This window comes from Pinus tabuliformis, chromosome 3_1 (assembly GCF_031772625.1).
Source record: "Pinus tabuliformis cultivar Carrire ecotype Pingquan chromosome 3_1, CPIR1, whole genome shotgun sequence".
Lineage (NCBI taxonomy): Eukaryota > Viridiplantae > Streptophyta > Pinopsida > Pinales > Pinaceae > Pinus > Pinus tabuliformis.
This window is the reverse complement of record NC_142301.1, coordinates 968,543,206-968,559,548: the sequence shown is the minus strand read 5'-3', so window position 1 is coordinate 968,559,548 and position 16,343 is coordinate 968,543,206. Positions and strand designations below refer to the sequence as shown.

At 37.7% G+C, this 16,343-nt stretch overlaps 1 protein-coding gene and 1 pseudogene across 1 annotated transcript; one reads left to right on the top strand and one right to left on the bottom strand.

The window, feature by feature from the left end:
- The first annotated feature begins 5,554 nt into the window (after positions 1 to 5,554).
- Positions 5,555 to 6,322, top strand: LOC149191047 (serine carboxypeptidase II-1 pseudogene; annotated as a pseudogene).
- Positions 6,323 to 12,693: 6,371 nt separating this feature from the next.
- Positions 12,694 to 16,068, bottom strand: LOC149191046 (uncharacterized). The gene has a single exon (XM_089410648.1). The coding sequence runs from the start codon at positions 16,066 to 16,068 to the stop codon at positions 12,694 to 12,696; it is 3,375 nt and encodes a 1,124-aa protein (XP_089266774.1).
- Positions 16,069 to 16,343: the final 275 nt, after the last annotated feature.

The window sequence follows — 16,343 nt, the reverse complement described above, 5'->3', positions numbered from 1 at the left end:
ATCATTGTCTTCAATGTGGCTAGACCAGCAACATACTTGTGCATGATGTCTACATTGATGGGCAAGTCTGGGCTGGTGGCAATGTGCATCAACTCATCGAAGTATGAGTTAAGCTCTAGTTTGACCTATGCCTTGTCTTTGCCTCGGTGAGAGTCCCAATAGATGGAATCGCATGTGCGTGCACCACAACATCCATACTCTTGAATACACATGCATGGAAAGCCTATATACTAGTGATGAGCTGCGGGAGCTCTTCATAGTTCCAGATCTATCTCTGGATACATGCCTTTGGCTTAACTGCATTAGCCTTCATCATATTAGGTAAGTGAAGTGGGGCTCCCTAGTGCCATCCATTGCGATGGACAACCGCCTTATGCACGGTACCAAACTTGGAGTACAACGCTCACATAACTATGTCAAGGGACAATACTTCATCTAGTATTTCCTTCTTTAGTTCAGATCGAGTGGGCGCTATCACCAACTATCCTCCTTGCTTGGACGTCTGTAGTTAATTAACCATTTGCTCATTCTCAGCTATAAGAAAGCGAACACTTAAGCTAGTGGCTTAGGCATACACTTTGGTTTCATCATCCAAGGTTGTTGGATGTTTGCACACGTTAGACATGATCACTCATTCCTCAACTTGCACAAGAGATGTATGATATTCTGGAGTCGACACTCTGCGATACTGCACAACTCTCTATTGAGACTCGTCGAATGTGATGTTGTGCATCTTTCCTTCCGACTGATCTCCAAGGATCTCAGTGCCTCCTTGGTCATTTGAGACTTGCTCATCATCTGGATGCGGTGAAGCGAGTAAGTTGACCTCTTGGTGGTGAGGCATGAGATTGGTGTCCTGTTCCAATTCTTGCTGCTCCATGTATGTATCCAACTATTGAAGTGCTTGCTCTATCTCATGAGCGAAGTCTTGCTCCTGCGATGGTTCACCATGTCTTCCTGCTGCCAACTAGTCTGATGAATCCACTACCTGTACAATTACTGTTTCATCTGTTTGCACATGTTTCGCCCCTACTATACTTGTTTCTATTGTGCTTCCTTCTCTCGTTGGCATAGCTCTTGTTCCTTTCGGAGTTGTTCCTTCAACTCATGCAACTCCTTTTCTATCTCTTCCATCCTTCTCTTCTCCCTCTACCTTTTCGTAATTCGCTTGTCGCACTGTTTCTTCTTTGACTCTATAGCCATAGCTTTTTTCTCCACAAGTGGATCTGATCAGAACTTGCAACTTTTCTCTTCCTCCATGTGATCAAAAATCTTCCTCTTGCCCTTGTCGCGCACTGATATGCTTTCCTTTGCTGCTATTGCTGGTGCTTTTTGGGATGCTGCTTCACGTTGCTTCGCTAACCACTCCACAATGAAATAGACATGTTCATTGGGTGTGGAGAAACTATAGCAATATCTCCATGGGTCCTCCTCAGCACAATGAAATGCCCCATGGATCCAGTTGAACTGTACTCTCGTAAAGTGATCCTTCACAATACAGTGTGGGTCATACAGATTGTAACTTCGAAGGTCGAATGGATAATTTTTCATCTGTTCTAGTTTGACATCCACTTGCTTGAAACTTCGGATCTCATATAACCCAATCCACTACGGAAGAGAGGGACAAGGTTCCTTCTTCTTCCAGTGTAGTCTAGTTGTCAATCCTGCCGAGATGTGATATGCTACTTCCTAGATGACGAGTATGTCCAAGGAAAACTTCGGTAGAACATGCTGAGGCCTCTCCCCGCTGAACATTTGTATGAAGGTGTCGAACGGTGAGGCATACCAATCAGCAATGTCTATCAGTGCCTCCATTGCTTCCTTTGACATGCAGGGTGGATCCTGTTCGAATGCCATCTTATAAACTGGGGTGAAAAAATGATCATACAACTATGTGATAACTCCTCTGAAGCTGCATTCGGACAAAAACTTACAATACGTGTTCACAACAGTCTCTGCTGGTGACCATGCCCACTCCAAGCTCAGGAACTCCTGTCGGGCACATATTGCATCTAAGTTGTAGGTGAACATGTAAATCTCTGCTTGCATACCTTCGGGTGACTGTTGAGTCCTCGTAACTTGTTCATTTAGCTGTTGAGCCAACATGCAGACTAGTTACATGGTTTTCCTTCTCTGGCTAGTTGGTCCAACGCAATCACCGAACTCTGTGGAAAGGTTTCCATGATTTCTTAGCCATATAGTTGACATGAAAATATGACCAACTATTGATACACCTTCCGTAATATCTTTGTCTTATAGATCTGGTTGGGTGTCAACCTAAATTGAGCCATCTCCTTCACCTAGTTCTTTAAGATTTCTCTTGAGTTGGCACTGCTGCTGGGTAAGCCGAAGGGAGTCTTCATGATAGTCACGGGGTTCAACATCTGATACATCTCATTATATTCCTATGCCCAGAAGGTTGCAATCTTCATCCCACTAACATTTCTCAAAGTCATCATCGCAGGATCAGTGTGTGAGATGATCTAGTTTATCATGTCTGCACATGGGAACACGGGGTATCTGCATGCAATCTGGTACAAGCCAGACTTACGAATGTTCACATACACCCGGTGGTCTTCTAGGTATTCCTCAAATGTGCCTGTGAATGCTTTATTGACTTCTTTCCATTTCAGGTTGATGTCCTTATCTAGAAACAACTTGGTATCTTCATAGATTGGTAGACATGCAAACACCCGTTCTATTGCTACTCTAGTTGCACTTCTGTCAGTTTCCTTTGATCCTCCTCTCTTGGAGGCCATTGATCCTGTATTGCTAAGAGGCAGATGAACACTTGAAAGATCTGAAGACAAAGAAACATGCATGGTAAGAAATCTATCTGCGAAAACCAAAGCAAATTCAGGATATGAGATAACACATACCTGGGGATTGATAGGCAAAGATTGCACAATTTCTTCTAGGAGGCTGGGAGACTGGCTGTCAGACTTGTGCAAAAAGTAGTCTTGACTGTTTGGGGAGGCTGCATGGCTGTTGGATTTGCGAGATGTGCAATCTAGGCTTACTGTTGGATTGTACAATGCGCAATTCCAGTTGGGAATGACTGCAGGCTCAAGGACTACATTGTGCAATTTTTTGGGCGAACAATCACTGTCCCTTAGAAATGAAAAAAACCTTCCTGAAGGAAAGTGCCTGGGTAGAAATGCGCATTTATGGGGAGTAAGACAGAGAATTCCTTCTCTATATTACACAATGCTTTCTTGGCGCAGGCAAAGTTCGGGCCAAGGTTGCCCAGACTCGCCGACAGGCAACTGAAAGAAAATGTGAAAAGTGAATGCATGGTGACACTAAGTGAAAGAAGAAGTGATTGATCATGCATGAAAACATTGAATGAAAGATTTAGTGAACAGATCAACATGCATGTAGGTGAAGTGAGTCGTTGAATCAACAACTGTTCATGAAAAACAATTTCATGCATGTGACAATAGTGAGATAGCAACGAAAATTGAAATGGTGCTAGTGCAAACTAGTATGTATGTAAACGATAGCAAGCATTCAATGAAATCAAGAAAACAACAAACACACAAGTGAAAAAATAAAAAGCGACAGAAATGGTGAAAAATAAAAGTTGAGACCACTTACCCATGAATAGTTGAGCCAGATGTGTCGAAGAGTCCTGGACATGCTGTGGGATGTCAGAGCTCCAATTCGATGTGAAATAATGAGCTTTGATGTGTTGAATAAATAAGTTTGAGCTCATGACGTGCATGCCACAAATCTAGGAAAAAGTGACGCTTGGAGGAAAGTTTCTAAATGAACTTTGTATGTAACCTTCGGCTGCTAAAAATAGCTCACTGAATCATGGGATGCTTTTTGCATGTTGCCTTTTGCTATTCCGAGAAAAAGCAAGACATGCATGCAAGTGAAGTTTCCTTAGTCTTGGATGGAAATGGTCAACCCAACTGCTCATGCATGAGGCTGCTCAATTGCTGGGAGGAAATGTGCATTTCAGGATGGGAGCTGGGTTGGCTTCCCAGGAGATTTGCGCAATTTTTGAGCAAGGCAGCTAACTTCTACCCAAGATTGCACAATTCCTGGGCTGAGTAGCCCTGTTTGGAAGAATTGCATAGTTTTTTGGGTGAAGTTTGACATGCAGGATTGCGCAATTCTAGAGAACAACAGGTTGCCAGATAGAATTGCGTAATTTTTGTAGGGAAGGTTGGTTGCCCTCCAAAATTGGGCAATTTATTGGGGAAGTTGCTCAGCCTGTAGCTAGACCAAGTCTAGATGAACAACCTGTGAGGGGAATGCATCAAGCTTTGATCGATAGGTTGTCTTTGTGCAAGAAAAACACTGAAGCTTGTGTACTTGACGAAGCAAGACAAGGTGCTATGAAAAGTTGGTAGGTAGGCTCCAAAACGAAGCTAAGGAAAAATTTCGGAGGGTGGTTGTAGCGGCTACAACATGTTGGAAATTGTTTGCACACCTTCATCCCGGTAAGGGCACGCAGAGCATGCAAGCACTAGAAGAGGAAGTGACAACAGAAAAAAGTGGCACAAGATGTGACCATCCTTGAAGCAGCTTCAGAAGAAGAGAAAATTCAAATAGAAGGTTTGTTAGAGTCAATTCTTTGGCCTTCTTTCAGTGATCAAAATGGACCTCTTACTAGGTTTGGTTTTATTAGATGTTTTGCACATGATCTTTAGCACAAAACATGTCATAAGTGTGTCCATCAGAAGTAGGTCAGAAAGAGCTTTCCAACGGTATATCACACTCAAAAAAACGGCTCCTGGATCAGAATATATGATCGAGTGATTGGCTCATTTGATGGGACAACTGTTGTCCCAACCAACTGTTGTTTAAATTGGGCAGCAACAAAGTACTTGTCTGCAGTGATAACATCTCACATAGAAATTCTTTTGAAACTGTATACAGAAGGTTTGGAAGTGCAAAGAAGATAATCAAGGTTGCTTCACTGTAGCAGGGTTACCAGTGCATGAGAATTATGTCAATTTCATGAAAGTAGTTATGTTGCACAACATTTGAATGTTTATCAATTATAAAGGCTATCATAAACATTTTTTATTATCTCATCAATAACTAATGAGTAGCGTGGCTGGATTATGATAGAGAAGGAGAGAACATAGAATTTGAGGTCTATTTCCGTGTTGCTAATCCTCATCTCAACATATGGCGCAGAGGTTTTCAGCTGTTGGTCTCATGGTTCTAGAAATAAATACTTGGAGATTCATAAGACATTTCAGCTAGGAAAGCATTTCTCTTTATCCCAAGATTAAGTGTGTCTTTGCCTCATTTACGAAGTGTGTCTTTTAAGCATTTTAGCAGGAGCTTCAGGTCATATCGTGTAAATGTCAAGGGAAAGCCAATGGTGAAACGGCTGTGGAGTGCCTCTGACCGCTTCTTGTTGGGTAAGACAATCGAAAGGACAGATTCATCTTGCATTTTTAAGTTAGCTTCTTCATCTGAAGAGGAAGACAATTATCATGTGGGAGATTTACCTCTCTTCTCTCCAACATTGAGGATATATTCACTGAAGATCTCAGAGTAGGAGAAATATTGTTTGGTTGCAAGTAGACAAATGGTGGGAAATGCAGTTACAGGTGATTTCCATGATTCTTTAGGGATTTTTGAATATCCGTGGTTTCATGGTTTGATATCTAACAACACCTACTGACTGCTCAATATTCTGTGTGATTTTTCATCTCTTTCGCATCCATCAACTTTATGTGATATGGAATTAGATTATGTTAATGCCGAAACGGGGAAAATCGATTCATATAGCATCTATACCCCTCCTTTATCAAACGATAGTGGAACATATGGAAAAGAACGAAGAAAAGGGAAACCATGGAGGCACTTGTTTGGGAAGTATGATCCTTGCACTCAAAAATATTCCGATATTTACTTCAATTTACCTGAGGTACAAAAGGCTCTTCACGCCAATTTTATAGGAATTCATTATAGGTGGACGACTTGTAGTGAAGTAGTTGGTTATCACTGGGGGGGCTCTCCCAGATCTATGCTGCCAATTTAACGAGAGCTCATAAGAGCTAGACTACGCATTTGGATGTTCAGCAGAGATGCAAATGCTGTGATTCCAGTAACATCGACAAAAAATTATATAAATGCTCCTAAACTTCCGACGGTTATTCACTGGAATCCTTGGTATAACAATGAGCAGGTGGGAGGATGGACTCAAGTATACAAAGGGTTGACATTTGTAACAATAAGAGGAGTAGGTCATGAGGTTCCACAACGTGAACCTAGAAAGGCCTTCATACTCTTTAAGTCATTCTTAGAAGGAAAACTGATGCTGGTATCCACAGAGCTTGTAGATACTTTGTAGCCATTGTTAAAGCCAGAAAAGATCCTATCTTTGACTCATCTACTTATAATCTCTAAAATTAAGCTTCTTCATTTATTACTAGAAGAGAGTTCTAAATTCAAACTGGTTGGTACTGTGTATCCTATTCACTAGCCAGAAAGAAGTCATATGAGGTTTACTTATTTTGTGATAAGGACAATATGGTTAATGACGGCATGGACATTTCACTCCAAAATTGTGTTGTGTCTGAACTGCAAAGTGGGCAGATTGCAGTGCATGGCACTGGAGGAAATGACGAACCAAATCATTGCAAAGTAGGGCTTGAATGTAATAGGAAAGATGTTAGACCTAATATTGATGGAGAGGTGATTGAAATTCATCGAGGTGATGGGTCTGATTTGCATAAGAGTGAAAGAGAGATGACAACTCATACCAGTAGGCAAGAAGCAGAAGAACATGATGATAAACAACTAGTTGAAAAGTTGTGCAAAATATGTTCAACTGGAAAGAAAAGGATGATGTTCATCTTATAGAATGTAGTAATGAGAATTCCTTCTATAAATTTTATCATTTAAGATGCTTGAGGCCTCCATTAGCGAGTGTTCCTCCACCAACATGGTTCTGTCTTTCATGTCTCTGTAGAAGTTGCTTTATTGATGAACACGATCATGGAAAATTTAGGGGCAAATTTTCGCCCTTGGGTTAAATTAAGGGGTTTTATATTTTTATTGGGCCAATATTTTGTTTCATAGTACATTGTTACAAATCGCCTCAAATTTATTTTATAAAAAAATTAGGTATGGAGGTTAGCCCACCTTATTTAAGGGAGAGAATAAAAAAAGTAAATTTAGCCCTTGAAATTAGGAGTTACAATCTTCCATTCACCCTCATTTTCAAGAAAATGTATTTATGATAGTTATAAATAAAAATATAAATATAGTGGAGGTATGGTAAATAAATAAAAGCTCTTTTTATACTTACTCAAAAGGTATGGTAAATAAATAAAAATACAAATAAACTAGAGGTATGGTAAATAAATAAAAACTCTTTTTTTATATTTAGTCCATAATCTCTTTCTATTTAAGAAGGATAAAAAACAAAGTTTCATTTAAGTGAATCCTATGGGCCAAATACAATATTTATAAAAGAGGTATGGTAAATTAATAAAAATATAAATAAACTAGAGGTATGGTAAACAAATAAAACATTTTTTTTATATTTACTCTATATGTCACCTTGTATTTATGAACAGGCAAGCATGTAAATAAATAAAAATATAAATAAAGTGGAGGTATGGTAAATAAATAAAACCTCTTTTTATGCTTCAAAGGTATGGTAAATAAATAAAAATATAAATAAACTATAAGTATGGTAAATAAATAAAACCTCTTTCTACATTTAGTCCATAACCTTCTTTCTATTTAAAAAGGCTAAAAAAAAGGTTTTATTTAATTGAATCGTATTGGCCAAATACCATATTTATAAAAGAGGTATGGTAAATTAATAAAAATATAAATAAACGAGAGGTATGGTAAATAAATAAAATATTTTTTATATTTACTCCATAAGCCACCTTATATTTACGAACACTAAAAAAATGTGTTATATTTAGGTGAAGCCTATGGGCCAAATACCATGGGCCAAATTATTATTAATACCATGCAAAAAAACATTATTAACCCTAATATTAGTATTAATAAAAATAAAGATGGCACATGCTATTGACCCATGGTATTCACATGGAATGCCCCCATTTTAAAGGGGGGAATTAAACTAGCATAGATCCATCTTTACTTTGGATCAAATATCGTGATATGCAAACTAACATTGGTAGATCAAGAGTAAAAATGGATCTTGTAATTTAATGTCACTTAAACATTTTAACTTGGTTAAAATAAAAAAAAAATAAAAATCAATTATTAATTTTATTAATTTTTATAAATTACTAATAGTAGTTTTTAAGTTGCAGGTTTATGATAGCCCATGGTAATACCATGCATTCATGTGAGCATAGACTATTTAAAGGGGAAATTCTATCAGCTTAGATCCATCTTAATTCTGAGTCTACCAAGTGCTGGAGGGATAAATAGATTTCATCCCTCTAGGAGTGGTAGATGTGGAGTTAAGATGGATATATTAAATAGACTTAGAAAATTATATTGTAAAAAAAATCTTAAGGTGAATGGTTAAAACTACATTTAGTCACTTCACAAAATTTAGTAAAAAATACTGATATCTCCATTAATATTGGTTTTTCTGACTTAACAAAAAAAATTCAAAACAATGAAATCTTAACTCTTTCCGCATCACCCTCGCAGAAGAGAGATAGTCGCTACCTAGATTTCCCACCATTTTTCAAACATTCTCAATATGATATCTTCATGAAAAAGTTAAGGTACTGATCTTGGATTAGTTGTTTGAAAAATATGCTGGTTTGTACAACCTTTCATCTTCTCTGCTATTCTTAGTTTGTCGTAATGATTTGTAGGGGTTGGGTCACTGCACCATATTGTCCTAAAAGACGGAGATTGTGCACCAAAAAGGAAATTAATCCACATGTTACAATGCTGTTAAAAATGGCATGAAGGTAGTGATTTATGCTAATAAGAAATTTGGGTTGGGAGAGACATAATTAAATTTTATTATTTAATTGAAGATTTCCAATTAAAATAATAATAATAAATATACATTTATATATTTATATATTGATTGGGAGGCTTTTGACAATGGTCACTTCTTTCCATTAGATCCCCTTCAGGCCTTTGGGATACCTACTACTTCATTATATTATATGGTTGGGCTATTATATAGTTGGGGCTAGCTAATTGTTGGCGTGTTGGGGTAAACAAACTTGTTGTGTGTTTTTTTTTTTTTTTTTAATCTTGCAGTTGGAATCTATGAAATAAGAAAGAAATTTGATAGCTTGGCAAAAGTGGTAGCTTGAAAAAAGTGGTAGAGAAAACATTAATCTATCCTACCATTACAAACATGGCCACTAAAAATTGCAACATTGTTTGTAGGAAGTGAAAATTATGTTTCTTTTTTCCAAACATGTATGTTAGTATATTACAATTTAACGAATATGTTTTATTGTTATCATATATGGTTTCATACTTTAACAAAACATTCGCCAAGACTTCACAATGTTTTATTATTCAGTGAAAGATTTTCCAAGATCTTACAAGATTTTATAACCCAGTGAAAGTTTCGCCATGACTTTACAAGATAATATAATTTGGTGAGGGATTTGCCGGTATATATATATATATATATATATATATATATATATATATATATATATATATATATATATATATATATATATATATATATATATATATAGTGATAAAATCGCCTCCCATTTTTCCTATGTATCATGGGGATTCACCCATTTATTATACATATAAATTTAGGGTGGTTCTTAAAATTTTCCCTGAACATGATGAAGATATCATCCTTTGTGATGGTTGTGATGATGGTTATCACACATATTGTTTGAATCCACCCCTTGCAGGAGTACCAGAAAGTAACTGTTACTGCCCATCTTGTTTGGAAAGGCAAAAGAGGAGGAAACACAAGAAAGGTCAAAATCATGCAGCAAGTGCAAGCAAGTCAGCAGGACAAGTGTATTCAAAGAAGGTATCTCAAGTGTAGAGTCAATTATCTTTGGATACAGAGAGAGCACGCGATATCTCTGGGAGACTTACAGGTTCAGCAGGACGTGTCCAATCAGAGAAGGTAGCTCAGGTTGTGAGCCCATCTTCTTTACACCTTGGGGGAGAGCCACCTGATGTTTATGAGAAAATCATCAAACATGAAATGGAGAACTTTGTGCCACTTATGAAATCAGAAAATCCATCTCAATCAAATTGTCCCAGATTTGATGAAATGGAGTAAAAGAGGAAAATTAGTGGTGAAAACTGAAGTGTCAGAGTTGTCAGGCACAAATCCAACAGTGGTTGAGGAAAATGTTAGATTTTAGGGCTTAATATCAGTAGTCACAGGGTGAAATAGTAGTAAAACGACAGATTTTGTGGAATATGGTTCCACACTTAAAGGAGCAGATACAATGATATTGATCCACTTGGAAAACCTTCACTGAATTTTGGTTTTCCAAAATTATTTCTCATGGTTCTCGAGACAGTTTGGAGTTTTAGTTGCAAATTAATTGATCATATTGTTTAGTGTTTTAATATATGCTTTTCTTATTAAATTTTTATTTTTATTTTTTTATTTCCCATGTGGAGGAAATTTAAATGATTTTGTAATATTATAAATAGGATTAGTTTTAAGATGTAGAGGTTTGATTTTTTCAGCAGAGAGAGGCTGCTTGGGACTGTGAAAAGTTTCTCTTGAATATTATTTTAATAAAGCAGTTTTTTCCCTTTGGACCTGGGATCCATCACGGTGTTAATGTCTAGTATGTTTTTCCTGTAATTCACTTACATATTTTGTTTTTCTACCTTGTTACAACATTATCTAAGAGATGTGTTAGGAATTCATTTGTACATGATGCTCCTTTGATGATGATTTTCCTGTTAGATCTAATGGTTGTCTTTACAGAATTCATCCTTTGTTAGATGCTCTGTTGAGAAACCCGTGTTCCTCTTTCGTCTAACACTGCTACTATAGATCCATCCCCTGTTTGATGCCTGCAGGGCAGCGGGCTTTCTCTCCTATTCTTCTCACATTTGCAATCTTTTGATTGGCTAAACATTGCATTTACTTTGCCCCAAGTTTGCCAGTAGAAACTGGCATCAACCCCATAGCCCAATGGTCCTTTCTCTTGCTATTGTCGACCCAAAAACCTTTCAAACAAATCCCTGCACTCCATAGCTAGCCTAAAATTCATTTATTGCAGCCACATCTTGTTGGCAAAGAAAGAGCGCTCTCTGGTCTGGCAGGGCTAAATGCCAGATCGAAAGCTTGGTTTGTGGTTACCTCGAAATTGCCTCTTCTCATCCTTGAGGTTCATTCAGAGTGCTAACATATTGGCGCTGTTTCCGGGGATGAGGTGACAGATCTTCTCCAGGAAATATCATTCAAGTTGCAGATCTGGTTGTTGATGGTGGACAACAATCAGACACATATGAAGGCTGAAATCATATACCTGGTGATTCCATTATTCAAGATCCCAAGCCTCAAAGTTTCAAAGCAAATTCACTATAATGAATCCAGAATCCATATTTCAGAATGTTGATGGTAATCATCGATGACAGGGTATGTGGCAAATCCATTATCTAGTGAAATGTTATTGACTTTAAGGGATGAGTTAGCAAAATTTCAGATTGATCAGAATTTTTCAACATCAGTGCTTCTTAGTTTGAAATCCAGCCGACTCACACCTGAAAGTAAATATGGTTTTCTTGGTTTAGTTGTTGAAAGATTAAAAAAGGAAATTGAACTATTGGATGTTCAAATTAAATCACATGAATTCCGAGATCCTAAAAGGTTCTTGGAAACTCTCCCTCCTTCAAAATAAGAAACAATAGGGCTTCCCGTGGATGTTTGCATTGATAGTTTGTAGTTGGAGGTCTGCGTTGAAGAGTTAGGGCAGCAAACAGAGTCTGGTTTCTTCGATCCTATTGCAGCGAACATGGAAATTTTTATTTTTATTTATTTATTTATTTTATTTTATTTATTTATTTATTTGTTATTATAATTATAATTATAATTATTATTATTTTTATATATTTATTTATTTATTTATTTTATTTATATTTTTTGATTTTCATATATATATTTATTTTTTTCCTTTCTATTTATTTATTTATTTATTATTATTATTATTTTTTAATTTATTTTTCATTTATTTATTTATTTTATTTTATTTTTATTTTTATTTTTGTTTTATTTTATTTATTATTATTATTTATTATTTTATTATTTTATTATTTTTATTTTTGTTTTTATTTTTATTTTTTTTTTTATTTATTTTTTATTTTATTTATTTTACTTTTATTTTTTTATTTTTTTTATTTTTCCGAGGAAAAAAGCGAACTTTTTTATAAGTAATAAAAAAGTTACAAGCATATGAGTTAACATTCCAAAAACAACTGTGATATTGAGACCTACATCAGTCCCAAAGAGAGAGAAACATCTTCTCTGTGTATCACCAGCCGGCATATAAACCAAAAAGCATTTTTCACCTACAACCAGCGCAGGATCTTTACCTATCCCAGACAGCTTAGTCATAATAGAGAACTGTCCGTATCCAAAAAACGTGGGTCTCCTTTCAGAGGAAAACAACCCACGGGATACCACCAAGAGCTCCATATGTTCTTGTCCAAAATAGAACATAACAGAAAATAAACACCAAAGATTACATAAGCTTCCGATTTCAGATAAGGAAAGACTGTCAAAAGAAAACTAAACACAGCTGATATTGAAAATTAAGAGTATGGTGGGAGATCCGACACACGGATCTGATCCTGGATCTGTTCAGTTATTCTCCACGAGTCCACAGCTTGCTGCAGACCTTCTTTAGAAAGCCTATCTGCTGCTTCATTTCGGTCCCTGTAAATATGATCAATAGAGAACACATTAAAATAGAGCTTTAAGTTTTGGATTTCTTCAAAGAGCGGCCTCAGCAGATAATTCTGACATCTATGTTTTCCATTGACCCAGTTAATTACATTCAATGAATCCCCAAAGATCTGAACTGTGAAGATATTCCTGTGTATAAGCCAACATAAAAGGAGTTTTAAGGCAGACAGTTCGGCGAAATTGTTTGATCCGGTCCCAAGGCCCACTGAGGCTTTTAAAGAGTGAAAAGTGCTTAAATGGATGATAATCCCAGCTCCAGTTTTGTTATTCTGAGCTGCCCCATCGAAATAGGCCCATGGAATCCCATCTCTGATCTGTTCTTCCCTACTATGAGATGTTGTCCGAGTTTCTTCAGGCTCCGGAATACTAGACAGTATGGCTGAGCTTTGGATAGCAATTACTTCCGCTGGAGTGGATTTGTCTCTGAAGATGCTTCTATTTCTTGCTATCCATATACCCCAGCATATAATGGGGGGAAGGTTCCTCAAATTCCTCTCTAAATAATGATTCCACCAGTATTCCCATGCTATTTGAATGGTTTCCCCCTCCCATCTTACATTTTTACTTAATAATTTTTGCGTCTCTTCCCATACTTTTCTTGCATATGGACAGGCTATGAACAAATGGGAAATGGATTCTGAGTCTGAAAAGCACAAGGGGCATCTTCCTGGGCCCTGTTTGAATCTAGATTGAAGAATATCCCATGTAGGTATTCTTTTTTTTAACACACACCAAAAGAACAATCTGGCTTTTTTTGGGCATTTTAATTTGAGCAAAGGTTTTACCCACCATTCTGGAACATCCCACCCCTTTTTCTTCATTAAAAACTTGTACCCAGCCTTTGGGGAGTAGGTTCCCGATTCAGCATGTGCCCAAACCAATAGGTCTGGCCTGTCCTTTATTCTAACATTGGATCTTTTGAGCTCCTGAAGAAACATCTGCCACTCGTTTCTCCACATGGGGTCTATTTCTAGATCTTCTCCTGATTTCCAAGCTTGTCCCCAAATGGAAGACTGTCCTATGTTTGCAATCTGATTTAGACATGTAATTCCTTTTGATTCCAAATGGGCGATCAGGTCTAGGGATAAAGCATAAGATTCATTGCATCCCACCCAAGGGTCCCTGCCAATCCTCAGGTTTTCACCATTTCCTACCTGCCAAGCCAAACCTTGTTCTATGACTTTAAAAGCCTCTGTAGTGGCTTTCCATATCACAGAAAAATTCCTGCCTTTTTTATTTGGATTTCTTATCCAATCTTCTAGAGGAATAGGATCAATATATTTACGCTTTACCACTCTGGTCCATAGATTCTCAGAATTGATTATTCGCCATCCAGATTTTGCTGCCAGAGAAGTGCTGAAGTCAGAAAGGTTTTTTATACCCCATCCACCCCAGTCTTTTGGCCTTGCAATTTTGTCCCATGCCACCCATGGAAGTACTGAGTCCTCCTTTGTCCCTGACCAAAGGAATCTGCTGCATATCTGTTTAATCTTATGGAGAATCCCTTTTGGGATCCAGGTCAGGGCTGCCCAAAACACAGGCATGGCCTGTAAAACTGAGTTCACTAGAGTCAGCCTACCAGCCCGTGATAACCACTTGAAACTCCAGTGGGAAATTTTTTGCTCAATTTTGGCCACCAGCCAGTTCCAATCCTGCTTTTTGTATGAGGATGGCTTCAGCCAAAAGCCAAGATATTTGAACGGACTTTCCATATTACAGGTCTCAAAAGGCAGATAAGATGAAATCAGGAGCTCCTCCTGTCTATTGAAACCTTCCAAAATTAGCTGGGACTTCCTAGAGTTTATTTGTAGCCCTGTAGCTTTCAAGAACAGATCAAGAATACTTTTAAGTTCTTTGATTTCATTTAGACTCCCATTTGTAAATAATAAAATATCATCTACAAACAGGAGATGAGTAATGAACAAATTTACAGCAACTTCCAAACCTTTTACCAAACCTGTTCTTCTGGCATTTGATATCAGTCTACTGAGTCCTTCTGCTGCTAGGAGGAAGAGCAAAGGAGAAAGAGGACATCCTTGCCTCAGCCCCCTTTGACCTTTGAAGAATTGAGAAGCAGCCCCATTTATTAAAACTGCAAAGCTTGCACTTGTTATGCACCCCATGATCCAGCTTATAAACTCCACCTTGAAGCCCAGGTGAGTCAGCAACATCCTAAGATAAATCCAGCTGATTCTGTCATAAGCTTTGGACAGATCAATTTTTAACACAGCCCCTTTCTTGTTTGATTGTCTGATACTGTGAATGGTTTCCTGTGCCACCCCTATAGCTTCATGAATTTGACGACCGTCTAAAAACCCAAATTGTTCATTTGAGATGCAATTTGATAATATCGGTTTCAGGCGGACCGCAATGATTTTTGCAATAATTTTATAAATACAGTTGCATAGTGAAATTGGCCTGAAATCCTCGAAAGTTTCCGGATCCTCTTTTTTAGGAATAAGAGCAATGAAAGTTGCATTAAAAGGGGAATAAATCTCTCCTTTCCTCCTTGATTCCTCCACCACTTCTGTTAGCTCATCTCCAATCGATTCAAAGAAATGGATAAAGAGCTCAATTGTCCATCCATCCGGCCCCGGACTTTTATCTTTTGCCATTGATTTTACTATACTTTCCACTTCCTCCTTTGTCACCTCTCTAAAAAGATTTTCAGCTTCCTCCCCCTCCACAAAACGGGGGAAAACTTGGGCTGTTCTAATTACTTCAGCTAAAGAAGCCCCTCCTGGGTCAGAAAACAGGGATTGAAAATGAGCCTTTCCCATATTTGATAGGGCCTCAAAAGACGAGGCTTCTCTACCTTCAGGATCCTTCAGCTTCCAAATTGTATTTGCATTTTTCCGGCCTTTTGCATAGTTGTGAAAAAATTTTGTGTTTTCATCCCCCGCTCTCAGCCAGATTGCCCTGCTTTTTAGCCTCCATTCCTCTTCTTTGTCCAGTAAAATCTTTGCTCTAGTCTTTTCAAGGGCCACAATTCTTTCTTTTGACTCCTGAGTAGCATAAGCATCTGCCTCAGGTTCTTCTAGTTCTCGAAGTTCTGCATCAATTTTGGCCAATTCCTCATTTTGCTTTTTCCTTCTGGCTGAGGCCCATTCTATGGTTGCTTTCTTTAGTCTTTTTAAGTTTTCCATAAAAAGAGCCCCTTTGTTCTCCAAAGAGCTTCTACCCGAATGTTCTCCAAAGAGCTTCTTGCAGCCAAGAGGCATTAAATTTGAAAGGTGCAGCAGGTTTTGGGGGGGGCTTGGAAAGTTCTAAAAGAATGGGGAAGTGATCCGAATTCCCCCCGTCACCCACCCATTGCCTGAACATTGGAATATTGGATGCCAGCAAATCGCTGATTAGAAAACGATCCAGCCTCTTTGCTATTCTCTCCTCCCCTGTTCTCCTATTCCTCCAAGTAGGTTTAGCTTTTATAATATTTACATCTATCAGTTTATGAGATAGGAGTGCATTTGCAAAAAAGTCTGATAGAGGGTCTTCT

Coding starts and splice junctions, on each gene's coding strand:
- LOC149191046 (XM_089410648.1), bottom strand. CDS start 16,068: ATGCCTCTTGGCTGCAAGAAGCTCTTTGGAGAACATTCGGGTAGAAGC.